Below are 27,724 nucleotides of genomic sequence, written 5' to 3'. Positions count from 1 at the left end.
GTCTACACTTGACATTAAGTCAATTAATGTTTTTGTGGACAATCAGCTTTGAAATCAGCATATCTTTGCTTTATGGTTGCGACTTCTGCTCTCAGAATATGAAGATCGCATTGAAAAGACTGGTCTGATTGTGTTCAGATCTGGTTGACCAGTTCAGGAGGTGGTCAGGGATGCATTGTGTGCTTATTTCTCTTCAGTCTCCTCAGAAAACTGGTGTTCTGGGACCGAGAGGCATCTTTTCATTATAACATTGGAGGAAATACGTTCCTAGTATGTGAGGAATGTGTTTGCTGGCCTCATACATGCTAGTCAGCTAGCTAATATTTAGAAAAACTTTTGTTTGGCTAGAGTTATGTTAAACCCTTTGCAATCCCTTTAGCGCTGCTTGTTGGCTAGCTACAGAGGTTAGCTGGCTAGTTAGCTACTGCCATCAGTTGTTGTGTTATAATATTTAGCCTATTCCACCGTTTGTAGAATGCATACTGCCATTTTATTATTGCGGAGGTAAAGAGAATCCGGGCACACTGGACACGGTAGACACATTTTAAATGTAGGTGTAGATTCGTGACGCGTTCGGAATTCCATGATCGGAACTCTATGATCAGAATACTGAAGCTGCATGAACTGTCAAGTCTAGAGACGGCCTCTGTCGCAACTTGCCACCGTGTCTGTTCCTCTTTAGGGACAGTCACAGCACAACTTCAAATCGAATGTTATTTGTCACATGCGCCGAATACAACAGTTGTAGACCTTACCGTGAAATGCTTACTTACAAGCCCTTAACCAACAATGCAGTTTTAGGAAAAATAAGAGTAGTAAAATTTGTTTTTGAAATCAAAAAAATAGAAGCGCAACAATTAAATAACAAGGCTATATACAGGGGGTACCGGGTCAATGTGCAGGTTAGTCGAGGTAATTGAGGTAGTATATAGATGGGGGTAAAGTGACTATGCATAGATAATAAACAGCAAGTAGCAGCAGTGTTAAAAAAAGGTGAGGGGGGATCAATGCGAATAGTGCGGGTAGCCATTTGATTAGCTGTTCAGCAGTCTTATGGCTTGTGGGTAGAAGCTGTTCAGAAGCCTTTTGGACCTAGACTTGGCGCTCCGGTACCGCTTGCCGTGCCGTAGCAGAGAGAACTGTCTATGACTAGGGTGGCTGAAGTCTTTGGAATTGTTTAGGGCCTTCCTCTGATACAGCCTGGTATAGAGGTCCTGAATGACAGGAAGCTTGGCCCCAGTGATGTACTGGACAGTATGCACTACCCTCTGTAGAGCCTTGCAGTTTGCCATACCAGGCGGTGATGCAACCGGTCAGGATGCTCTCGATGGTGCAACTGTAGTACTTTTTGAGGACCCATGCCAAATCTTTTCAGTCTCCTGAGGAGGAATGTGCGTTGTCGTGCCCTCTTCACGACTGTCTTGGTGTGTTTGGACCATGATAGTTTGTTGGTGATGTGGACACCAAGGAACTTGAAGCTCTCAACCTGCTCCACTACAGCCCTGTCGATGAGAATGGGGGTGTGCTCAGCTTTTTCCTGTAGTCCACTATCATCTCCTTTGTCTTGATCACGTTGAGGGAGAGGTTGTTGTCCTGGTATCACACATCCAAGGTCTCTGATCTCCTCCCTATAGGCTGTCTCATCGTTGTTGGTGATCAAGCTTACCACCGTTGTTTCATCTGCAAACTCAATGATGGTGTCGTGCTTGGCCACACAGTCATGGATGAACAGAGAGTACAGGTGGGGACTAAGCACGAACCCCTGTGGGGCCCCTGTGTTGAGGATCAGCGTGGCAGATGTGTTGTTGCCTCCCCTCACCACCTGGGGGCAGCCCTTCAGGAAGTCCAGGATCCAGTTGCAGAGGGATGTGTTTAATCCCAGGGTCCTTCCACAGGGAGGCAAGTGCTACACACCTGCAGACAGAGTTCCACTTATCCAGCAGAGCAAGCAACTGATCCAGTTAAGAAAGAAACCTCACTGTCTGTCTGCAACACATCTGGTTTGTGTATCAGCAGTAGTGTTGCATGGAATACTAACATATACTAGAACATGAAAAATGGTTCGGTACTAGAATTTGTTACTTTTGGTACTTCTGTCAAACGTGTCTCACGTCGTCTACTGATTGGGACGATCAAGTCTGTCGCAAGCGCACCGTGCATGCCGCTCGCCAACTCCACTTACTCATACATTGCTAGAGCACTGGGAGTCTGGGCTGCAACATGTTTGCTCCCCACTCATGCTGCACAGAAATTAACACACTTGAATATTGCGACATGGCATGTTGAAACTGTTAATTACTGTTTGCCAAACAATGCCCATACAGGCTTGAACACTTAACAATGCAATAAGATACTCATAGCTTTCAGCTTTGTAGGCTAACATTCCTTGCTAGCCTACAGCTGAAGGAAGCGAACATCAATTCACTACCGAAATACTTTGTAAAGATATGCTGATTTCAAAGCTGTTTGTCCCCAAAAACTTTATTGACTCACTTAATCGTCTCTCCCTCACATCCAAAGATACTTTTGTCTGTGTCATGTCTCTCTCCCTCGCCTAACTCAACTGACTGTGTGGGCATGTGTCCATGACATCATTATTGGGTCTTAAAGACAGCGTGCAATTTCATAAAATAAGAGATGGCTTCTTCTATGCAAATGTTGTTAAGCAGTACAATAAAAAATAAGTCCCAAATGGAAGGCAACAGGTTGTCATCTGTAGCCCCATGAAATCAGTGAAACCAACCTCAAATGTGTATCAATAGAGATTTAGTATTAAAATAAATGATTACCATTGTGTTATGTAGTTAGATTGGTAAAAACAAAGTCCAATTTAATTGTATGATTGTATAATTAATTCATTAATGCATACATGGCTGTCTGAAATGTTGACATCAAATGTCAGATATAATGATGTTGAACTCAGATGATGCCCAATGATTGAACAGAGCAGTAGCAGAGTTTGTCTGGATCAAATGTCATTTTGGGACTTTGGCTAATACACATTTTATTTTTATGCTGTGGTATATTTTTTTAAATTGTTTTGGTATCGAGTATCGTGATACTAAACCTGGTATCAGTACTGAAGTCAAAATGATGGTATCGTGACAACACTAATCAGCAGTGAGTATCAGAATTTATTTAAAAGTCTGAGTCTCAGTAAGAGCACTTGTGCAAGGCTTGATGTCATTGTTGTCCAGATCAGGGTTAATATAGGATTTTGAAGCTCGATTCTTACTGAGCAAATGATGCTATGCTGTTATTAAAGGTTCAATGCAGCCTTATCTCAATATCAAATAATTTCTGAGTAACAATTAAGTACCTTACTGTGATTTAAATTAAAATGGTTAAAAAAAAAAAAAAAAAATAGCTTCTTAGCAAAGGGCAATTTCTCAAGCAAGAATTTTGCTGTTTGGGAGTGGGCTGAGTGGGGAGGGGAAAACTGAAAATAAGCTATTATTGTCAGAGAGGTTTGGAACTCTCTTATTGGTCTATTAACTAATTTACCACATGGTGATGTCACCATGGAAGGCCAAAACTCCATCCCACCAAAACAGGTTGAAATTTCAAACGGCAGTCTTTTCAAACAGCTCTTACACTAAAATGGCATTATCACAATTTCCAGTATTATTCCAACCTCCATAGTATGGAAATATAAATAAAACACAGGACAGTCCAGTTTGAGTGCACTGAGCCTTTAAGGATTTCCTAAGGTCCTGTTAGTTCTTTGTCCTACCTAGTGAATTATTACGATACATCATCATGCTTAACCGATAGCCTGACTCACACTGTGAAAAGCCCCTCACCTCATAGTGGCTTTAATGAGGGATGGCTGAGTTGTTTAGCCTACACGAGGGTGCATGTTCGCTGTCGGAGGATGTCCGAAAACAGCATATCTCCTCTTTCTGTCTCCTGGGAAACACAATGAGTGCAGACTATACCAAACTGCTCCGAGACAATGTCGATTCGACCACCCACATACAAAACAATGCTTTTATTTTCTTCAGGCTTTTCTTCTCTTTCCCCGCCATAACCAAAAGAAGTGTTTTTGAAGCCTGCTGCAGTGCTTTCAAAGGGAGCCAGTGTTTATTCCCCAAACCGAAGGAATTGGACTTAGTAGGGACATAGGCTATATGTAAACTTTTAACTCCGAATCTGGGGAGTTTGATGCATAGCCTTATTTTTCACGAGCTATATTATAATACATGTAAGGTTATGTAAAAAGTAGTGTTGGGGCCTATGTTTATTCCCCAAACCGAATGAATTGGACTTAATGATGGGTGGTTCTTGGTGTGCTCAGTGGCCCTTCAGGGTATAATATAGCCCATGAACAATAAGGCTATGCATCAAACTCCCCAGATTCAGAGTTAAAATACATATAGCCTATGTTCCTACTAGGTAGAAAATGGGCAATGGCAACTTCATGACAAAGTAGGCTAAATGTTCAATCTTGATAGGAAGTGTTATGCTATATTTTATGTTCATTACAATAGCAGGGCAATATCACGGTAACGGAATTGCGGTGAGACTCAGCTCTTTCACATTAAAATGTATGCCAAACAAAAGCAATTGATTTCAAAGTTTAACAAGCCATAGAACTCTATGCACATGTACCACTTAACAATTTACATTGAACATTGGACCAAACACCACATTTTGGAAACAGAATTTCGGTAAAATCTCCCTCACTTTGTGACCATGTTTTCCAAAAACTCTTAAATATCTGTTGATTCAACTATGTCTGCAGAAACAATAGGATGTCAGCTTTTTGAGTTTTAATCACTTAATAATTCATACGCCAAATAGATATCAGTAGAAACACTATGTAGGTCTACCTACTTGATTTGTTTTTTTGGTGAACTTTCATCATCCTCCCTCATGAGGGAGAGATGTGGGGTTTTGGTAATGCAATTACAAGGCACAAGGCAAAGTTTCTTAAGTTTACCCAAAATTGATGTATTTCTAATACCTTAAGACTTTTTCCTAGTAGGTTTTTTCTTAGACCCCTTTTCCGTCTTTGAACAGAAATTAAAGCCTTTGCTTTTTCCTAATATTTAGGATAGAAAATGGTTGGAAAATGTGCAGTGCCTTCAGCAAGTATTCACACCCCAAGCCTTTTTCTGCATTTTGTTGTGTTACAGCCTGAATTTAAAATGAATACAATTTAGATTTTGTGTCTCTGGCCTACGAGACACACTAACCCATAATGTCAAAGTGGAATAATGTCTTGACTCAATAAGTAGTCAACCCCTTTTTGTTATGGCAAGCCTAAATAAGTTCAGGAGAAAAACATTTACTTCACAAGTCACATAAGTTGCATGGACAAGATTTTTGAATGACTACCACAGCTCTGTACCCCACACATACAATTATCTGTATGGTCGATCAGCACAGATTCAACCAATGCCTTGCAAAGAAGGGCATCTATTGGTATAAAACAAGACATTGAATATCCCTTTGAGTAAGGTGAAGTTATTAATTACACTTTGGATGGTGTATGAAGACACCCAGGTACTACAAAGATACAGGCGTCCTTCCTAACTTAGTTGCAGAGAGGAAGGAAACCGCTCAGGGATTTTACCATGAGGCCAATGGTGACTTTAAAACAGTTAGAGTTTAATGGCTGTGATGGGATAAAACTGCGAATGGATCAACATCGTCGTACAGAATAAAAAACATATTTCAAAAAGATCCATCCTGTTTGCAATAAGGCACGAAAGGAAAACTTCTGAAAAAAATTGGTAAAGAAGTTAACTTTATGTCCTGAATACAAAGTGTTTGGGACAAATCCAACACCCCACATCACTGAGTACCACTCTTCATATTTTCAAGCATGGTAGTGGCCGCATCATGTTATGGGTATGCTTGTAATCGGCAAGGACTAAGGAGTTTTTTGGGGGGGTAAAACGAAATGGAATAGAACTAAGCACAGGCAAAATCCTAGAGGAAACCTGGTTGTCTGCTTTCCAACAGACACTGGGAGACAAATTCACCTTTCAGCAGAACAATAACCTCAAAAACAAGACAAAATATACACTGAAGTTGCTTACCAAGACAACATGGAATGTTCCTGAGTGGCCTAGTTACAGTTTTGACTTAAATCGGATTGAAAATCTATGGCAAGAATTGAAAATGGCTGTCTAGCAATGATCATCCTCCAACTTGACAGTTTAAATCTTTTTTTAATGAATAATGTGTGAGTATTGTTCAATCCAGGTGTGCAAAACTCTAAAACTTTGTTCACACTGCATGCCTTAATGCTCAAATCAGTTTTGTTTTTGAATACCGAATGTCCAAGTTGCAAGTGACCAAATCGGATTTGTGTGTGTTCCGACAGCAGTCATTTTCTGACATGGTTACGTTAGTTGTCATGGTAATGACAGTTGTGTGTGCAGTGATATAGGCTGATTGGTGGTGCTCGTGCTTCCTATCAATCAGAAGTTATGTAGCAAGCTAAGGTGACAACAATACCTACCATGGGCGTTTCCCAGTTGCTTTGAAGGTTCCAAATCATAGTGTAAGAACACTTTTAAAGCTTCAAAGGATAAGATGATCCAACTTTCAAAACGAGTCCTTTTGGCTAGCCACAGCAGTCAACTAAGTAGCTGTTTAGCTTTCTGGCACATTCACTCATTTGTTTGTAAACAATTAGCAAGCTAGTTGGCTACCACATACACATTCTTGTCAAACTGTCAACAGAGTAGCTAGCAAGCAACAAGATATGCCAAATAACAGTCTAAAAACCACTTGAGGGCAAATAAATCAGGTTTGACCATTTAGACGCAAGTCACATGGCTAGGAATCAGATTTGTATCGGACTTCAAACGACCTACGAAGGTGGCTTGAAATATCCGATTCCATGTGCTTCTTGGCTGTTCAGACAGCAGGAAAAAGAACAAATTCAAATCAGAAATGCCCCAAAAAATGAAGTGTGTCCCTTCAAACTGCCAATGTGAACACTGCTTTAGAGACTTACCCAGAAAGACTCACAGCTGTAATTGCTGCCAAAGGTGATTCTAACAAAGGTGATGTATTGACTTGGGTGTGAATACTTATCTTTATGAGGGATTTCTGTATTTTATTTTCAATAAATTTGCAAACATTTCTAAAAACATGTTTTCACTTTGTGGTGTATTGTGTGTGGATGGGTGAGGGGGGGAAAATCTATTTAATACATTTTGAATTCAGGCTGTAACACAACAAAATGTGGAATAAGTCAAGCAGTATGAATACTTTCTGAAAGCACTGTGTGTGTGTGTGTCTTTATATCAACAACAAAAAATATGGACTGTTAGCTTTTATTTAACACCAGATTTGACATGCTTCTATAAACTTCACATTGGTGCTCATGGGTACTTTACATGGAAATGCCCAACAGCTGTCTCATCTAGATAATAATCACAGAAGGGGTGGTGTGCCCACACAAGCAGACCACACTGTGCTAGTGTTTAATCTGGAAATCAACCCTACAAAAACCTGTTTTGATTAGTCAAATCAAATCCCAATTTAAACCCCTCACTTTACAGTATTTTCATAGTGACTGCTCATCCCACCAGCCTACTGTATCAACCATGGTTAACCAATAGTGGGGTGTTTCTGAAAAACGCTCACAAAATGATTCAGCCAGCTGCTGAGAGAGACGACCACTATGTGGGAGTTGGGCGGGGCGACCCATATTACCCAATGAGATCTGGGACAAGCTACTGTTGACAGCTGCCATGGCCCGGGGATCAGGCCCATGACTGGAGGGTTTAGTGGCACAGACAGTGTCTGAGCCGCCATTGGCACTGCTATCAAAGCTTGGAGCTTTGTATTCAGGCTGGATGAGACATGGAGCTGAGACACTCCAAGTGGCTCTAACTTAGCAAGCCTGCCCTGCCCGCCTCTCTATACCAAATCTCACCTCAGTCATTTTCCCACCGCTCAACCACTTATTTGTATTTTTTTAATTTAACCTTTATTTAACTAGGCAAGTCAGTTAAGAACAAATTCATATTTACAATGACAACATACCCCGGACAAACCATAACCTGGACGACGTTGGGTCAATTATGCGCTGCCCTATAGGACTCCCAATCACAGCTGGATTGATACAGCCTGGAATTGAACCAGGGTCTGTAGTGACGCCTCTAGCACTGAGATGCAGTGCCTTAGACCGCTGTGCCGCTCGGGAACCCTAAAAGAAGTCCCAAGTGTAAGATTTTGTCTGCCACCGCACAACAGGAGAGGTATCAACTTAAATATGGTTACAACCATGAAAAACGATATCCACACGTAGCATATAGACTCCCTCACTTGTTCTTTTTAGACCAGAAAATACACCGTTTTCTGCTCATAAGCACACTCCAGGGATTTGTACACATGGTCCTCGTCTTCCACAGTAGCTCCTTCAGTGTGTGAATGCATCATCTGTTGCTGCTGGGGAGAGAGAAAGGAAGGGTTGATGGCTCTGCAGGCTTGTTGTGTGAAGGCCTGCTGGGGAGTCGTGCTCCAGTTTGGACAGTGTTAACTCAGTGGCTGTCAGGGCAACTTACACCACGCATCGCCCTTGCTGACTCTTCTGGTCCAGGGTTTCTGTGGGCCAAATGCATCAGTGCGTTAGGGAAGAGGTTGTAGTTCGTACACACACTAACACACACATTCCACTATACTGTGCAAACCATATAGGCTATTTTCTACAATGACCTCTTGGCTCCCTACATTCTTTGGTCAATATGTGACCGACCGCCTCAATTCGGTCTTATGTAGAAAAATTTGAAGTAGTGTTTTTTTACATTAGATAAAAGTAGAGACTCAGCTAGCAAATGGTATATCATACACTACAGTTGAGGAACAATGGGGAAAGTAATTATGCTTTGAAACATTTGAGAAAATGGCACCTGAATGTTTCGGTACACCTACTGGAGAGTTCTTCTTTGTCTACACCCATTCAGGATCGTTCACACCCTCTTAAGCCTTAGTCCCACACTTCTCTTTAAGGATTCACATGTGAGGCCGTGTGGTAAACACACGCTATATCAAATAAAATCAATGTTTATTTGTCACACGCACAGGATACAGAAGGTGTAAACGGTACAGTGATAGTACTTGCATAGTAGCAATATCAAAAACAAAGTGTCCAGATAAAAAATATTTTATAAATATTTGATCCTTAGTAGATGACGCTTACCCGACACACTTGTCTAAATTGATGGAATACAAGTTTGCTATTAAGGCTCACCAAAGTTCACATGTTCCAGAAGGGATTTAGATCAAATAAATGTTTACGTTCACATGCTGCTCCTGTGAAGTAGTGACGTGTGACATACGCCTAGTTTCCTGAAACAAGTCGCATACATTTGAAGTCAGAAGTTTACATACACCTTATCCAAATACATTTAAACTCCATTTTTCACAATTCCTGACATTTAATCCTAGTAAAAATTCCCTGTATTAGGTCAGTTAGGATCACCACTTTATTTTAAGAATGTGAAATGTCAGAATAATAGTAGAGACTGATTTATTTCAGCTTTTATTTCTTTCATCACATTCCCAGTGGGTCAGAAGTTAACATGCACTCAATTAGTATTTGGTAGCATTGCCTTTTAAATTGTTTAACTTGGGTCAAACATTTCAGGTAGCCAGCCTTCCACAAGCTTCCCACAATAAGGTGGGTGAATTTTGGCCCATTCCTCCTGACAGAGCTGGTGTAACTGAGTCAGGTTTGTAGGTATGCTTTTTCAGTTCTGCCCACAAATGTTCTGTAGGATTGTTGTCAGGGCTTTGTGATGGCCACTCCAATAACTTGACTTTGTTGTCCTTAAGCTATTTTGCCACAACTTTGGAAGTATGCTTGGGGTCATTGTCCATTTGGAAGACCCATTTGCGCCCAAGCTTTAACTTCCTGACTGATGTCTTGAGATGTTGCTTCAATATATCCACACAATTTTCCTCCTCATGATGCCATCTATTTTGAGAAGTGCACCAGTCCCTCCTACAGCAAAGCACCCCCACAACATGACGCTGCCACTCCCATGCTTCACGGTTGGGATGGTGTTCTTCGGCTTGCAAGCCTCCCCCTTTTTTCCTCCAAACATAAAAATGGTCATAATGGCCAAACAGTTCTATTTTTGTTCCATCAGACCAGAGGACATTTCTCCAAAAAGTACGATCTTTGTCCCCATGAGCAGTTGCAAACCGTAGTCTGACTTTTTTATGGCGGTTTTGGAGCAGTGGCTTCTTGCTTGCGGAGCGGTTGAAAAACGAGTTTTAATGACTCCAACCTAAGTGTATGTAAACTTCCGACTTTAAACTGTGTGTACTGTACAAGGACAGTACAAGCTCATTACGCACTCTACATTTATTCACATTTTATAAGAATGCAACATATTTGAATTGCTCCCCGGGAGACACGTTTAGGATTCGACAAAAACCGGTAGTAATGAAGAGGGGACAGCGTAAAACAACCTATTGCACAATTCCACAGAAAATTATGAATATGTCCTTTATAAAGGGGGTTCAAGTTGTTTTAAATAAATGTTATTCCAATTCTACTATTAAACTTTTATTCCAGTGTAGTCTCCATCACTGACAGCTTTGTTGTACTGTGCTGCTTTCTGTTGAAGCTTAGTATCTATTGGGTTTTTTTATTACAGATTTCCAAGTTGTAGTTAAGGATTGTTTCTCCATTGTTGATTCTAGACGGAAATGCATCTGTTGGTGTATTCTACAAGATGACTTCTAAGCTTGATTTAAAGTGTCAATAGGAACCACTGGCATCACTAAGCTGACATCTGGATGTGAAAAGAGATTTCTAAGGACAGTAATTCTCTTTGGAAAATATGATTTCCCCCATTGCTTTGGTCACACTGTCAACTGTCATGTAATTCGCTCACTGAAAGGTTTCATGCAAACCATCAAGTTGTTATTGATAGTCTTATGCACTTATTAGCATGTAATAAAGTTGGGGGAGCGAGACGCATCCATATCGTGATAAATTGCCTGAATTGGTACTATAAATAGCATTCAACGTTTATTAACATTATTGTGCATCTCAGTTATTTTTTCGTTACCCTGTAACTACTACTACTAGTTTGACAGTTGTAGCCATCAATTTTTCCATTAACAATCACCCATATTAGCAAACGTATTTAATTTCAAATTTTTCTAGTATAGGCTGCTTATCGTAATGAAGGACATCAGCAAAATGATTGCGATAAGTGATTGGTATGGTGTCTGTCGATAATGTTCGGTTTATCGTCCCAGCTCTATTTCAACCTCCTCTTGTGATTAATCTCGTCTTGTGTTTACACCCCAAAAAATGTTCAGGAGGCTCAACTTGATCTGGGTTCCTACTTCCTACCGTCTGTGACCCTGTTGTCTGTGGGTAAACACGTGAAGGACGGGGGGGAGGGGCGGGGGGGGGGGGGGTTTAATCAGTGCATTCTTATCACTCGCACACACACACTGAATTTCCTTCATTTTTCTTATCTTTCCAGTGCAGGATTACAGAATGGTACAGATAGTTACATCTTTAGAGTGTCTGGCCAGAGGCGGGATCAGATCTGGAACACGTGCCCTGGGAGTTGTGATGTCAGAGCCTCTGTTCCACTGCCTTAAACTGCTTTCCTTCCCCTGCTCTCTGCCCTACAGTCACACGGGGGTCTGAAAAACATTACTAGCTGTCAAATTTTTGCTTCTTCTGTCCTTGTTTCCTCAATTCCTTTAAAAAACCTTAAAGCTCATTGGAGGAGCAGGTTCAAGGGAGGGACCTTGAATCGTCTCCACCAATCAATGAATTGAGGAAACAGCAATAGAGGAAGCAAGGATTTGATTGCTGGTCCCCACTCCTCCTGAGCTCATTTCACAGGCCCACTTTTAGTCTTTTATATTTGGAATTCCCATTGTTAGAACCTATGCTGCCCATGATATACTAGACAACATACACATGGCCAGTACATTCATAAAAAGTGCCATCTGTTTACGTCATTACCTAGCAATGCACTACTACTTCTACTTTTACAGATCCACTGCCCAGCTATGCAATTTATAAACTTGATCTCCACTGTAAAAAGTGTCTAGACATAATCTCCAACATTTGCAAATTCGAACTCAACCAGTGTTCAGTGAATGTAGCATCAGGTTTTGTAGAAATTGTATGGTTTGGGAAAGAATCTTGCTTTTTAATGCTAGTAGCTCATTGTTAAAAAGCAATAATACACTCGAGTCCATGTGTTATGACATCATGTCACAGCTATGATAAAAATGTTATGACACATGACCTTTCATGTATTATTGCTGAATTGTCCCTGTAAAATAAACGTCATAAATAACATGTCACCTATACAAACTCCAGCTCTTTTTTGTGGTTCTTTGAGCTGGATAAGAACAATGGTCCTGCAACCTGGCTAGTGGGTCTTTTTCATTGTCTTGTGACCTTAAGATGATTGATTGAGAAGGTTGGAGGCGTCAGGAGACCGTGCTCCGAGCACGCAAATTGGAGCACGGGAGGGTCCAAATCAAAGTATGCGAAACGGAGCATGGAGGGCACTTCTCGAATGCGTACTCAGTTTGTACGTATTTTGAAGCATGCATCGATACAAAGTGTGCAAAGAAATATGACGCAGCCATGTAATAAATTATGCAACATTTCTTGAAATCAGTGGCGGCCATTATTTGAGCTGAAGCAAAAGAAAATACACTAGTATGTATATTGAGAAACACCCAGTATGTCCTGAGGTGACATATGGTCATCAAAATGTCCTAGTTCACTTCCTGCCAATCAGTCTGACCTGCAGCAGAGGTGTAATAAGGCTGCTGGTCATTAAATCAAGGAGAATGTGTCCTTTATGGTTATATAGCCGTATTGCAAACATCTGTATAAAAGGGACTGGTCCAGATGAACACAGTCCGGAGGCATCAACGTTCATGTCATAGGGGTTAATACACACCGACAGATGTTTTCAGCTGTTGAGAGCACATCGTGTCTGAAGTTGACCCTGGCTTTACTGCTTGACCCTACTGCTATACGAACGTGTTTACTTCCTCTTCCATGAGCCCTATTTACATGGAGTTTAGCGTGCACAAATTTGGCATTGCGTGTGCTTCCTGTTTCCAAGCCAGGCAGTCTCCTCATATAGCCTAGGCTACTCATTTGCAACTGATGGGTTTTCAGTCTCTCATAGAGATTTTTAACTCCTCCAAAGCTGGATTTGTGTTGACATTTGAATGGACACCTGCTGAATGGCACAATCCTTGCATTATTTGTAATGATTTTCTGATTTAACATTTAGATTTTTGGCAGACATAGATGAACAGTAATTAACACTACCAGGGTTTTCGGTGACAAGCCACAATTTTTTTTCAGCCTCGAGTTTGAAGAGGTGCTGTTGTGCCTTCACCACACTGTCTGTGTGGGTGGACCATTTCAGTTTGTCAGTGATATGTACACCGAGGAACTTAAAACTTTCCACCTTCTCCACTGCTGTACCATACCGTCTGTGGATAGGGGGGTGGTCCCTTTGCTGTTTCCTGAAGTCCACGATCATCTCTTTTGTTTTGCTGACATTGAGTGAGAAGTTATTTTCCTGACACCACACTCCGAGTGCCCTCACCTCCTCCCCGTAGGCTGTCTCGTCGTTGTTGGTAATCAAGCATACCACTGTTGTGTCGTCTGCAAACTTGATGATTGAGTTGGAGGCGTGCATGGCCACGCAGTCGTGGGTGAACCTGGAGTACAGGTGGGGGCTGAGCACGCACCCTTGTGGGGCCCCAGTGTTGAGGATCAGCGGAGGGGAGATGTTGTTTCCTACCTTCACCACCTGGGGGCGACCCGTCAGGAAGTCCAGAACCCAGTTGCACAGGGCGGTGTCAAGACCCAGGGACTCAAGCTTAATGATGAGATTGGAGGGTACTATGGTGTTGAATGATGAGCTGTAGGCAATGAACATCATTCTTACATAGGTATTCCTCTTGTCCAGATGGGATAGGGCAGTGTGATGGTGATTGCATCGTCTATGGACCTGTTGGGGCGGTAGCAAATTGAAGTGGGTCTAGGGTGACAGGTGGGGTGGAGGTGATATGATCAGTGACTAGTCTTTCAAAGCGCTTCATGATGACATCATTTAGTTAATTTAGTCATATAAAGAGCTCCAGCCCATGATAAAGCAAACACTAAAAATAGAATGGAATAAATACTTTTTTCCCACTGGAAAATACATGCATTATAAGGCGATAAACGAAGAGGTTTGAGCTGGTTTGACAGACAATGTGCGTTGCAGTGGCTGGTTCGAGTCAGCACTGTAACCTTTGTGGAGCCCAGTCTGTCTGTGTTAGCCTCCCCTCAGCCCAGGCTGAAGTGCTTTTCCAGCCCCGTGCGTCTCAAATCAGGAGTTTAGCCTGCTGTAGCGTCTGTTTATGGATGGATATGGGGATGTAGAAAGACAGCTGGAGAAGCTGGGACATCACATGCCAGTGGAAGTAAACTGCAAACTCTGTGTCTGCTGGGATAAAGAGTGAGAGGATGTCTGCTAGTCGTTTTACCTGGGGCTTACTGGGATGTTTGTTTGTTTTTTGTTCTCTTCGCCGGATCGGTGCTAGCTGTGAAGCGGCTGATGAAGGAGGCTGCTGAACTGAGGGACCCCACAGAGCACTACCACGCCCAGCCACTGGAGGTGAGTCACACCTGGGACTCACTCGGGCTCATCAGCACCACAAACATCCCCGTTCTCCTCATTATCGACATAGTGTGTCATGGGTGTGTGCTTCCCTATATGTTTCTTACAAATCAACAAACAACCCCCACACAAGACACATAGAGAAGGATGTTCTCTAGCTAGCTGGACCAATCATTGAAATGTGTTAATTTGACTGACTTGTTGTGTACCCGCAGGATAATCTGTTTGAGTGGCACTTCTCTGTACGCGGACCCCCTGACTCGGATTTCGACGGTGGGGTTTACCACGGCAGGATCGTGCTGCCCCCGGAGTACCCCATGAAGCCCCCCAGCATCATTCTACTCACAGTAAGCACCCAAAACACACGCACTCATACACACACACACTTATGAAGATATCCCCCTCTCTCGATCAATCACAGCCAATTATGTGTTAGTTGAAGTAACGATGAAGGGCAGCTAATCAAATGATCAAGGCTGGAAGATGGACGGCTATAGACATCTTGCCATAACCAACAGCCACATCTGGTTACATCACACCGAGCCACTACTGTCAGAACAAGACCTAGCTGTCTTTGCACGGTCATTGCCCTGTCACAGAGGATTTGAATGGTTCTGTGGTAATGCACCAATAATAACCTGAAGAACCCAATGACCTGCTGATAAAAGCCAGTGGATCCGAAAGGTTGTGACAGTCTTTATGCCCAGTCTCTTTTTTTTTTTTTCTTGTCTCAGCTCAGGCTGGCAGGTTTTTCTTGGTCTTTGAAGGTGCTCTTTCTTTTTCTGAACATCTTTTTCTTAACATCCCTTCCCTCCCATCAACCACTCCCAACCTCCCTCTACCCCCCCCCCCCCCCCCCCCCTGTCGGTTTTCACTGTCTCTTTGGCTCCACTGTCTCAGCCAGGTTGTCATAGACAGCGATATGGTAATCAAGATCCTATCATAGAAATCCTATAAATCACTACTCTATATTATATATGTGTTCTATATGTAATTCTATAGTTATGCTTCTTTTTCAGCCCAATGGGAGGTTCGAGGTGGGGAAGAAGATCTGCCTGAGCATCTCCGGCCACCACCCAGAGACATGGCAGCCATCTTGGAGCAGTAGGTGTCTCTGTGTAACAGGTGTCACTGTGCCTGCTTTAACAGTATAGCTTCCTTTCCTCACTGGCACTCGATTTCGGATCCTCTGTCTCGCAAACACATGTGACTGCCCGCTTGATAACATCTTAGCCAACTACGCTACCGAAAATGTAGCAGTTCGGTAGTGTGAGTAGAGAAATGTCAAGCATAAGAGTCAGGTTACCAATCCAACTCCGTTACACCTGCAGCTATAGGCCTCCTCTAGCCTCTAGCCTGTTCCCCCTACTCCTCCAGTTGCTGCACTAAAACTTAGCCTAGCATCCCCACTCACTTGCTCTCTGCCTGGCAGGTACCAACAGGAAGAAATGAGACGTAGCTGACGTAGTTCCCAAAATGTTTTGCATACGGGATGATTTCTGTATTTTGAATGTTACATATCTTGAAACCTTGATTGCTGACAGTCCCAAAATGTTTTGCTTATGTCAACAATGGACTAATGATACAAATACCAAAAGATTGTTTTTGGATGGAGTTTTCCTTTAAGACTTTTCGTTTGAATTTAAGTGAAGGCAGATATGCAAATGTTTAGTTTTTTTTGCTGAACTTTGTTCTACATTGTTCAGTCATTGGTTGGGCTTTTCTCCCACAATTTAAGGAGTCAAAACTGGAAGCGGCTGAAAAGAAGCCTTCATAGCAGAACAAAGTACATAATATAAAGTTTTACTTGAAATATAGATTTGACACGCACGTCTTATTTACTCGCAAAAATCTGTGTTGGCAGCAGGCAATCTGCTTCGTACCTTAAGTCTGATATTTCCATTCTTTTCTGGCCTGACTTCAGTTACCACCATTAAGCCATCCTTTTTCAGAATATTCCCCTCATCTTACTCTCTGTACCAAAAGCATGAAAATGTTATCAGATAGAATTCAATGGGAGAATCTAGATGTCCCACACTGCATTTATTTCTATTACTTTAGGGGTATTTTGGATGAGCCAAAAAAAGCTTAGTCCACAGTAAGGGTGAGGGAATTAATAACAGAATTTAATCATGTGGACAAACAGGTTGTGACAGACAACCTCCCCCTTTTGCCCTCCAGGGTCACATGGCAAAACAATGAGGCCATGCCCCAGAGATTGGACCTCCCCGGCTGTGTTTTTGGTGTCTCAACTCTCCAGTACAAGTTCACTCTGGTGCATTACCAGCTCACTGTGGTGGAAAAGCTGGATAATAAATTCCAGTAGATTCTCAAAGACTGGGTACACTGAACAAAACAATTTCAAAGATTTTACTGAATTACAGTTCAAATAAGGAAATCGGTCAATTGAAATCAATTCATTAGGCCCTAATCTGTGGATTTCTCATGACTGGGAATACAGATATGCATCTGTTGGTCACAGATACCTTAATAAAAGGGGATGTTTATCAAAAAAACGGTCAATATTTGGTGTTACCACCATTTGCCTCATGGAGTGTGACTCTTCTCCTTCGCATAGAGTTGATCAGGCTGTTGAATGTTGTTCAATGGCTGTTCCAAGTTGCTGGATATTGGTGTGAACTGGAACACACTGTCGCACACATCGATCCGGGGCATCCAAAACATGCTCAATGTGACATGTCTGGTGAGTATGCAGGCCATGGAAGAACTGGGACATTTTCAGCATCCAGGAATTGTGTACAGATCCTTGCAACATGGGGCCGTGCATTATTATGCTGAAACATGAAGTGATGGCGGTGGATGAATGACACGATTATACAATGGGCCTCAGGATCTCGTCACGGTATCTCTGTGTATTCAAATTGCCATCGATAAAATGCAATTGTGTTCGTTGTCCGTAGCTTATGCCTGCCCATACCATAAATCCACCGCCACCATCTCCGCTAGCCTGCTGCTGATGTTTTAGCCTTGATTTTCATTGCTGCTTATACCCTACATTTGTTATTGTGTGAAAGTGTTGTGGTTTATACCCTTTCTAGCCTTTAAAAAAAAAAAAAGTTTGTTCGTTCAAATCACCCATGGGTTTTGAGCTCTTCGTCAATTCAACATCCAGGTGCTCTGAGGTTGAATAGAGAACCCCCCCCCCCCCCCCCCCCTAAAAGCAGCCATATCATTGAAATGTAGAGAAGCTCTGTCTCCTGAACATGTTGCTATAAGCGTCCCGTCAGCTGGAGAAATGATATTTGAGGAGTTGCAGCGTGTGAATGTCCTGTAAATCTAGGCTTGGCGCAGTAGAAAACAAAGCATCCCTTCCGCAACGCACGACGTAAAATGAACGGCGAACTTTACAGAATGTGCCGTGGTATTTCGTGTGATTTAGCGACTCGCCTTATCCACTGGTGTTAAGAGTTGACAGAAAGTATGATTTTATAACTTTTTTGTTTCTCCCTTTTGTTTTTTCTCTCTTTCAGTCAGAACGGCACTAATAGCTATAATCGGATTCATGCCAACCAAAGGAGAGGGTGCAATCGGATCTCTTGATTATACCCCAGAGGAGAGGAGAGCCCTTGCCAAAAAGTAAGATTACATAGATTAGAGCTCTCCACTGTTTACTCTCTATCCAGTGCATTTACCCTGTGTGCACTAACGGATGGATGAGTGGTGCTGATAACAATGTTGTGAGAAGGGGAGTACACAACAGTCTGGAGTGAAATGTCTGTTTGCATTTTGTTTCAATGTGTCCCTAACCCTTATACGCATCATTACACAATACACACATTAGGCCTGTATGTACAGTGGGGAGAACAAGTATTTGATACACTGCCGATTTTGCAGGTTTTCCTACTTACAAAGCATGTAGAGGTCTGTCATTTTTATCATACACTGCTCAAAAAAATAAAGGGAACACTTAAACAACACAATGTAACTCCAAGTCAATCACACTTCTGTGAAATCAAACTGTCCACTTAGGAAGCAACACTGATTGACAATACATTTCACATGCTGTTGTGCAATGGAATAGACAAAAGGTGGAATTATAGGCAATTAGCAAGACACCCCCAATAAAGGAGTGGTTCTGCAGGTGGTGACCACAGACCACTTCTCAGTTCCTATGCTTCCTAGCTGATGTTTTGGTCACTTTTGAATGCTGGCGGTGCTCTCACTCTAGTGGTAGCATGAGACGGAGTCTACAACCCACACAAGTGGCTCAGGTAGTGCAGCTCATCCAGGATGGCACATCAATGCGAACTGTGGCAAAAAGGTTTGCTGTGTCTGTCAGCGTAGTGTCCAGAGCATGGAGGCGCTACCAGGAGACAGGCCAGTACATCAGGAGACGTGGAGGAGGCCGTAGGAGGGCAACAACCCAGCAGTAGGACCGCTACCTCCGCCTTTGTGCAAGGAGGAGCACTGCCAGAGCCCTGCAAATGACCTCCAGCAGGCCACAAATGTGCAAATGTGCGCACACAGTTGAAGTGTACCTATGATACAAAGCATGTAGAGGTCTGTAATTTTTAAGTAGGAAAACCTGCAAAATCGTCAGTGTATCAAATACTTGTTCTCCCCACTGTATGTATGTATGTATGTATGTATGTATGTATGTATGTATGTATGTATGTATGTATGTATGTATGTATGTATGTATGTATGTATGTTGGATACTGGTGTGGTACGCACTAGCTTTACATACAATTTTGATGGACTAGCTGTACATGCAGAACATATATTGTGTGACAGGCATCTGTTCAACAAAGTTGAGCATAAAGCAAAGCTTATGCAAGCATGTCATGAAATTAACACCCTGGCCACAGTGGATATGCCCTCTACAAATAGCTATGCTCATTACCAGGGAAACCAAGGCACCAGCATTGGACCTTATGAGATGGCAGCATTAGTGGCTGAGGGAAAGTGTCTCTGGCTGACACGTCTGGGCATCTTGATGCTCTTCTTCTCGCATTGGTACGGGTCTCTCCCTCTGAAGAAACTCGCACCGAGCTCTGACTTTGAGATGTATCAAAAGAGCAAGGGGTCCAGCGGTTGCGTCCCAAATGGCACCCTTTTACCTTTTTTTAAAGGGCTCTGGTCCAAAGTAGTGCACTCTCAAGGGAATCGGGTGCTATTTGAACCGCATCCCAGATGTCTGTTGTATTTAACATATCAGGACAGGGGTCTTTAACAACTGGCTGTTTAATTAACACATGAAGATGAGATGTGACACAGGAACATATCCCTGTCTATAAATACATACAGTGCACACCCTGCCTGCGTGGCTGTTTATCTTCCGGATGAAAGAAAGGCCCGTTTCACGACAGGCTGTCGTGGCTGCTGCTGAGAGAGCAACTTCGCTTTGATTCAGATCTCCCGTCTTGGTTGTCTCCGTGCCCTGCGGTAATTGTGAAAGCTGTCAGTCAACGTCGGGGCCAGGGGCACCCAGCAGGAAGCAGCGAAACAGGAGAATAATCCGTAGTTTTCAGAGTTGGCTCTGTTTCCTGACAGAGAAGTAAACTGATAGGGAAGTTTTGCTGGCTCCCAGACTGCTGTAATGGCAAGTGTTAATAATGCAGAAGTTAGAGGAGGAAAACATTTCAGATGGTTGTCTGTTCTGCCTATTAAAGCATGATTTTGGTTGGGGGGGAGTACATTGGAAGAACAGCAACTCTTTGGATGTCATGCTTGACTTCGTTGATGGAATTGTAACTGTCAATATCGCTCTCCAAGCCACAGTTGAATATTTTCTTCACATGATGAGTTTCAATCCATACGTCTTGTCAGATTGTCTGAGTCATCGTTGACTAACCAAATCTCCAAGAAGTTTCTCTAAGTTTGCTATTGTTGTGCTTGGAGCTCCAGCCAAACGACTCCGTGCTCTATTTGAACAAACCTAGCGCAGTGGTAAATCTTAGCGCTGGTGGTAGCGTCATTGGTTCGGTTCAGGGTGTGTCAGAAATATTTGTTATTTTCGCAACCGGAATTATGGGCGCGGTGGCATGAAATTGCTAGGTTTTGATGAATAAACAAGTTGTGTGTGTCGATGCTTGGCCCCGCACTGGTCAATCAGAACTTGCGCCAAGGCTAAATATGTGGTTGCTTCATGGTCTTTTATGTATTGCATTGTCATCAACTACAATTCAAGTGTTAGTCTGTTATAGCCTAGTTCTTTAAATAGCCTGCCCCTTATTTGCTAAGTATGTTGAGCATGTTTGCAGTCCACACTTATAATTGCATTGCTTCAATATGAAAATGCACTGTTAACAGAGAATTTGACGTAAATGGCATGTTATAGAAGGGTCCAGACACTTTTTTAAATCTTTTTTTTTTATAGCTATTTTACTTGTTTTTGAGAAACTTACCCCCAACCAATGATTTAATTTCCTGATCTTCGTTGTGCAGTATGGGGGCTCTGAAAAAACATGAACAAATTGTAATTTCCAAACTTTATCCGCAACGTTCTATTCCATGGATAATAAGATTGTGGGAGCTATTGTGTTGGAATCTCTCCTGGCTCAAAGTAGAGGAGATATTGACTGCACCACTACTTGTCTTTGTGCGATGTGTTGAAGTCACAAACTATCTGTTCAAACGGCTAACACACAGCTCAAACACCCATACAAGACATACTACCAGGTGTCTCTTCACAGTCCCCAAGTCCAGAACAGAGACTTGGAAACACACAGTACTATATAGAGCCATGACTACATGGAACTCTCTCCCACCTCGAGTAACTCAAGCTGGCAGTAAAATTTGATTAAAAAATGTATTTAAAAAAAGACATAAAACAACACCTCAAGGAACCACACGGACTGTGAAAAGTCATACATACACACACATTGCAATATTGTACATTTTATATTGTACATTAGTAATATAGGAGCAATGTACATGTGTATAATGCACAATGTCTTGTATGATGTTTTATTTATGATGGAGGCTATTGTTTTATTATGATGCACTGTTTTATTCCTGTTTGGACCCCAGGAAGAGTAGCTGCTGCCTGGGCAGATCGTACTAAATACTAAACGAACACAAATCCAGGCCCTCTTTTGCCTAGAGGACTGCTGGGGTGAATTATTTCCCATAATTTATACACTGAGTTTATATATTGAGTCAAATTTTATCTACCCGGCTTGTCAGATTAATCCACTTGACTCCAGGAAAACCAAGAAAATTCAATGTAAACACTTTTGTCCATAACTCGCTCTCGCTGACCTTCTGACAGATCCCAGGACTTCTGCTGTGAGACTTGTGGCTGCTCCATGCACTTAGCCCTTCTGGCTCCCTCCCCCACAAACCCCAGCCCCGAGGACCAAGAGGACCAAGAGCTTGCCCAGCAGATCAACTTCAAGGTACAACTGCCTACCAGCCACAATCCTACCCCAGCCACGGTGTGTTGTTTATTTACATTTGAGTCTCGTCACTTTTCTTCAAAACCTTTTTACCAGATGTCAGAACTGGATGAAACACGTGTTTCCATGTCTTAACCCATTTGTGCAGTCAAGCAGTCACATACAGCAAAGATAGGGCTTTGCACCTGAGGAATATTGTCTCAGCCCGCTGACAAGAGCTGGAGTACATTGTGTGTGACAGCAACCGTCAACTGTGTGTTTGTTTCTGCAGGCAGAGTCCAGGCTGGGCAGTGTGAGCACAGGGGCAGAGAGTGAGCCCCCAACAGAACCCCAGGGAGAGACATCCTCCTCGGGGAGACAGGAGGAAGAGGAGAACGCCCAGGCTGAGCAGGTGAGGAACACCATCAGTGTTATAGTAGCTGGTGTTGGACTGTGAGATCAACCAATTAAAACCCAGCAGCCCTTTTTCCTGCTCCTGACATAGGCTCCATTCAAGTCCCTTTCTGAGGCACTGTGAAAACAGACAGTTGGAAAGCGAGAGCGAGACGGCTGGTGGATGAGATTACCCTGCACCACAAACCTCCCACCTACACATATTTTAATAAGCAATCTCTGCTACCTACGTGGGCAGAGAAACAACTGCATACTGAAGATATTTGCTATACTAGGGGATTATTCATGTATTTGCTATAGAACAGGTTGGTATGGTTGCGTAGTTGGCATGGTTGCGCACGATTGTGCCCCCTTTGTCGCAGACGACGTCCCGAAGACTGTTTTCTCCGGCGACGTTGTCGTTATTATTCCCGAGCCATTAAATGAAAGAGTTATTTATGAGAGGAGTGGCGGGGGTGTCCCGGGGGGGTCCCGAGGCTCCAGAATGGGGTATAAAAGGGAGAACATGGCAACGTTGTTACCCCGTAAATGATCCCTAATCTCTCATAGTGCTTTATATAATGCCGTGGCTCCACTGTGCTGCATCAGCCTCTGTCACTCACTCAGTGAACAGCACCTTTTTTTTTTTTTTTTTTAAATCAATGTGTTTAATGGCTCGGGAGGTAATCATACTGTATGATGACGGTGCAGGCAGCACTCTGCTCTCTGGCCCGCCAGGTTCTTCACTGTGCATCAACTCGCTGCCAGTGAGACATGATGCCACTTTCTAGCAGTCCCCTATGACAACACTCATAACTGATGTTTTCTTATAAGCCGATTTACAGCTAGATATCAGCGTTTATAATGTATTATTTAATAGCATAATTATTTATTTGGAAAAGATGATTAGCAATTTTGTGATTGCAGTTTCCAAGCACGGTGAAGATGAATGAAGGGATTATGTTTCTTCATACATAAGGGTCTATGTGGATTTTGGATTCAATTCCTCTGAACTGAACTGGCCTGAATAGGAGAGAAAGAGCGGGGATAGTCCAAAAAATCGACTGCTGGATGCACTAGCAAACGACCGGTGTAACCTCTGGCCGGGAGGGGGACCATTCTGGTTCTGTGGTTATCCCACACCTTGACTGCATCATCACGGTCTGCCTTGCTCTCTGTGTAAAACCTGAGCTGTGCCCTGTTGCTCTTTGTTTAGTCATCACCTTTTAAAGCAACTTTAAATAAGACTGTTCCCCCTTCAAAACAATCAACGGTAGCCTTTTTAGTTGCTATGACCTTAGTGTATTTTCATGGCTGCAACTTAAGTGTTATTCCCAAGACCAACTGTTAACCAATATGCACATTTGCTGAGAAGCTCATGAATTGAACACGTTTTGCTGTGAAGTAACACCATGTCTCTGGTGGTGGGAAAAAACGATGTGCTTCTAGAAAGATGGCCCAAAGTGTGTGTGTTCATGCAGTGTGTGTGTTGGTCCACTGTCTGATCCTGTATATGCTATGCTGTGCTCCCTGCAGGCCGAGGCGGCTCCACCTCCCAGGGAGGAGGAGACGAGTCCCCCAGCCCCCAGCACCCACCAGCGCCGGGCCCAGCAGCAACAGAGAGACCAGATAGAGCCCCCCAGCAGGCCCACTTTCCCCCACACCGCCACCCCCCACCCTCCTCAGGACACCAGCCATACGGGCTCTGTGGTGCTCATCGTGGTGCTCGCCCTGCTCCTGGCTGCCCTCATCTTCCGCAGGGTCTACCTGACCAACGAGTACAAGTTTGACTACGAGCTGTGACAAAACTAACCTTAACCTCCCCAGCCCCACCACCCCACTGAGTCGAGTGAGTCAACCGCCCCTCCTATCACCTGACCTAACACCCTAGCTGGCAACAAACTGACTTTCTCTTTACCGTGGGCTTCGAAGACGGCTTGGTTTACAATGAGGGTAACTTGCATTCCTGTGGAGGATGGGGTTGACTCACCACCACAACACCTCCCAAGGTGTCTTCTATTACTTTGAATTGACTCTAGAGTGTATTACATTTTTTAGAATGGGAGTATTGTATCCAAACCTCCCCAATGGAGAGACACTGTATCATACCTGGGTTCAAATACTATTTAATATCTTTCAAATACTTTGGTTTTTGCTCTAGCCTCCCTGGAATGCCAGTTGTTTTTTTGTTTTGGAATATGTAGCCAGGCAAGCTCAAGCAACCACAGATAAAGTATGTGAAATTATTTCAAATAATAGTTGAACCCAGGTCGGCTCTAGTTCTCCTTTTTTTAATTTGTCAGGCATCTGTTTACCATTGCTGAATGCTCTCAATATTTAAACAAGACAATGCTGTGTCATATAACATGTAAACAATGAAGGCTATTAAATTGTTTGTCTCAAAATTATTATTTAATTGTGCAAAGGGAAGCAATATGATTAGCATTTTGTATACAGATAAGATGCTAACAATTTCTGCTCAACTGTTATGTCGTTTACATATCTGACTGCCTAGCCAATGCTCTGGCTGTTCCTACTTTGCAATAGCAGATACAACCTAGCTAGTATACATACTCTTGTCTGTCAATCTTATAGCCTGAGTGCCAGTCTGTTTCTGCTCTCTTGCCAACTCCTTGTCACTCAATTTCATGAGCTTAAAGGAAAGGGAGATTATAAGAGACTGTACGACTATAGCCTATCTTTTGAAGTCCTCAAAAGAAATGGGATTGGGGACTAATGGAGAGGTTTAAATGTAGTGTGCATATTTTACTTCCAGGCAAATAAAATGACCAGAATAGGGCCTCTCTAAGTTTGAAACATGTAAGACCGCTTGATTCATGTCTCAAGATGTAATTTAGACATCTCTCCATCTTTTCAGACTGTATTTAAACCATACATTAGGTTTAAACATTGTATCAGAAAATAAATGCCTTGGATTTTTTTTTCTGTGTCAGTCTTATTTCTTTCTGTGTCATGACGGATGGCTGAAAGTAACACTTAGTTATCCATCTCTGCTCAAACCATTAAGTAATCTGGAGAGCGTTGAAACACATGTACACAAAGTATCAGATTTCATCATCCAGTAAGTTCTCTAAAATATGTAAAGTGCATTCGGAAAGTATTCAGACCTTGACTTTTGGACATTTTGTTACGTTTCAGCCTTATTCTAAAATGTATTAAATTGCTTTTTTCCTCATTGATCTACACACAATACCACATAATGACAAAGCAATACAGGTTTTTAGAAATGCTTGCAAATTTACTTATGACACATTTATATAAATATTCAGACCCTTTACTCAGTACTTTGTTGAAGCACCTTTGGCAGCGATTTAAAGCTTCAAGTCTTCTTGGGTTTGACACTACAAGCCTGACACACCTGTATTTGGGGAGTTTCTCCCATTCGTTGCAGATCTTCTCAAGCTCTGTCAGGTTGGATGGGGAGTGTCGCTGCACAGCTATTTTCAAATCAAACTTTGTCACATGCGCCGAATACAACAAGTGTAGACTTTACCGTGCAGTGCAAGGAGAGTTAAGAAAATATTTACCAAATAAACTAAAGTTTAAAAAATGATAAAAAGGAACACAATCACGAGGCTATATACAGGGGGTACCGGTACCAAGTCAGTGTGCGGGGGTACAGGTCAGAGGGGATTTGTACATGTAGGTAGGGGTGAAGTGACTATGAAGCTGTTAAGCAGCCTTTTGGTCCTAGACTTGGTGCTCCGGTACCGCTTCCTGTGCGGTAGCAGAGAAAACAGTCTGACTTGGGTGACTGGAGTCTCTGACAATTTTATGGGCTTTCCTCTGACACCGCCTATTATATAGGTCTTGGATGGCAGGTAGCTTTGACCCAGTGATGTACTGGGCTATACACACTACCCTCTGTAGCGACTTGCGGTCAGAGGCCGAGCAGTTGCCATACCAGGCGGTGATTCAACCGGTCAGGATGCTCTCGATGGTGCAGCTGTATAACTTTTTGAAGATCTGAGGACCCATGCCAAATCTTTTCAGTCTCCTGAGGAGGAAAAGGTTTTGTCGTGCCCTCTTCACGACTGTCTTGGTGTGTTTGGACCATGATAGATCGTTGGTGATGTGGACACCAAGGAACTTGAAACTCTCGTAGGGATGGTGCCATTTTCAGGTCTCTCCAGAGATGTTCGATCGGGTTCAAGTCCGGGCTCTGGCTGGGCCACTAAAGGACATTCAGAGACGTGTCCCAATGGCACTCCTGCGTTGTCTTGGCTGGTTGCTTAGGGTTGTTGTCCTGTTGGAAGGTGAACCTTCGCCCCAGTCTGACGTCCTGAGTGCTCTGGAGGAGGATTTCATCAAAGGTTTTCTACTTTGCTCTGTTCATCTTTCCCTCGATCCTGACTAGTATCCCAGTCCCTGCCACTGAAAAACATCCCCACAGCATGATGCTGCCACCACCAGGCTTCACCGTAGGAATGGTGCCAGGTTTCCTCCAGACGTGGCGCTTGGCATTCAGGCCAAAGAGTTTAATCTTGGTTTCATCAAACCAGAGAATGTTGTTTCTCATGGTCTGAGAATCCTTTAGGTCCCTTTTGGCAAATTCCAAGCATGCTGTCGTGCTTTTTTACTGAGGAGTGGCTTCCGTCTGGCCACTCTACCATAAAGGCCTGATTGGTGGTGCTGCGCAGATGGTTGTCCTTCTGGTAGTTTCTCCTGTCTCCACAGAGGAACTCTGGAGCTCTGTCAGAGTGACCATCGGGTTCTTGGTTACCTCCCTGACCAAGGCCCTTCTCCCCCGATTACTCAGTTTGGCCAGGCGGCCAGATCTAGGAAGAGTCTTGTTGGTTCAAAAATTCTTCCATTTAAGAACGGAGGAGGCCACTGTGTTCTTGGGGACCTTCAATGCTGCAGAAATGTTTTGGTACCCTTCCCCAGATCTGTGCCTCTACACCACCCTGTCTCTGAGCTCTACAGACAATTCCTTCAACCTCATGGCTTGGTTTTTGCTCTGACATTTCCTGTGAACTGTGGGACCTTATATAGACAGGTGTGTGCCTTTCCAAATCATGTCTAATCAATTTAATTTAACACAGGTTGACTCCAATCAAGTTGTAGATACATCCCAAGGGTGATAAATGGAAACAGGATGCAACTGAGCTCAGTTTTGAATCTCAAAGTATCTGAATACTTATGTAATTAATGTATTTTTCAGGGGTTTTTGCAAACATTTCTAAAAACCTGTTTTCACTTTGTCATTATGGGGTATTGTGTGTAGATTGATGAGGAAAACATTTAATTTAATCAATTTTAGAATAGGGCTGCAACAGTAACAAAATGTGGAAAAGGTGAAGGGGTCTGAATACTTTC

At 42.9% G+C, this 27,724-nt stretch overlaps 1 protein-coding gene across 1 annotated transcript in view; it reads left to right on the top strand.

Annotated features, from left to right (window-relative positions):
- The window catches only part of ube2j1 (ubiquitin-conjugating enzyme E2, J1), a 30,289-nt gene extending 4,964 nt beyond the window's left edge, over positions 1 to 25,325 (top strand). The window contains exons 2-8 of the mRNA XM_055884588.1: positions 14,575 to 14,648; positions 14,867 to 14,998; positions 15,671 to 15,755; positions 18,143 to 18,248; positions 21,886 to 22,012; positions 22,284 to 22,403; positions 23,921 to 25,325. Of these exons, the coding sequence (XP_055740563.1) occupies positions 14,575 to 14,648; positions 14,867 to 14,998; positions 15,671 to 15,755; positions 18,143 to 18,248; positions 21,886 to 22,012; positions 22,284 to 22,403; positions 23,921 to 24,187 (911 nt within the window). The 3' untranslated portion in view covers positions 24,188 to 25,325. The remainder of the gene's footprint in view (positions 1 to 14,574; positions 14,649 to 14,866; positions 14,999 to 15,670; positions 15,756 to 18,142; positions 18,249 to 21,885; positions 22,013 to 22,283; positions 22,404 to 23,920) is intronic.
- The last annotated feature ends 2,399 nt before the right edge of the window (positions 25,326 to 27,724 follow it).

This window comes from Salvelinus fontinalis, chromosome 27, assembly GCF_029448725.1.
Source record: "Salvelinus fontinalis isolate EN_2023a chromosome 27, ASM2944872v1, whole genome shotgun sequence".
NCBI lineage: Eukaryota > Metazoa > Chordata > Actinopteri > Salmoniformes > Salmonidae > Salvelinus > Salvelinus fontinalis.
This window is presented reverse-complemented; position numbering and strand designations above follow the sequence as displayed.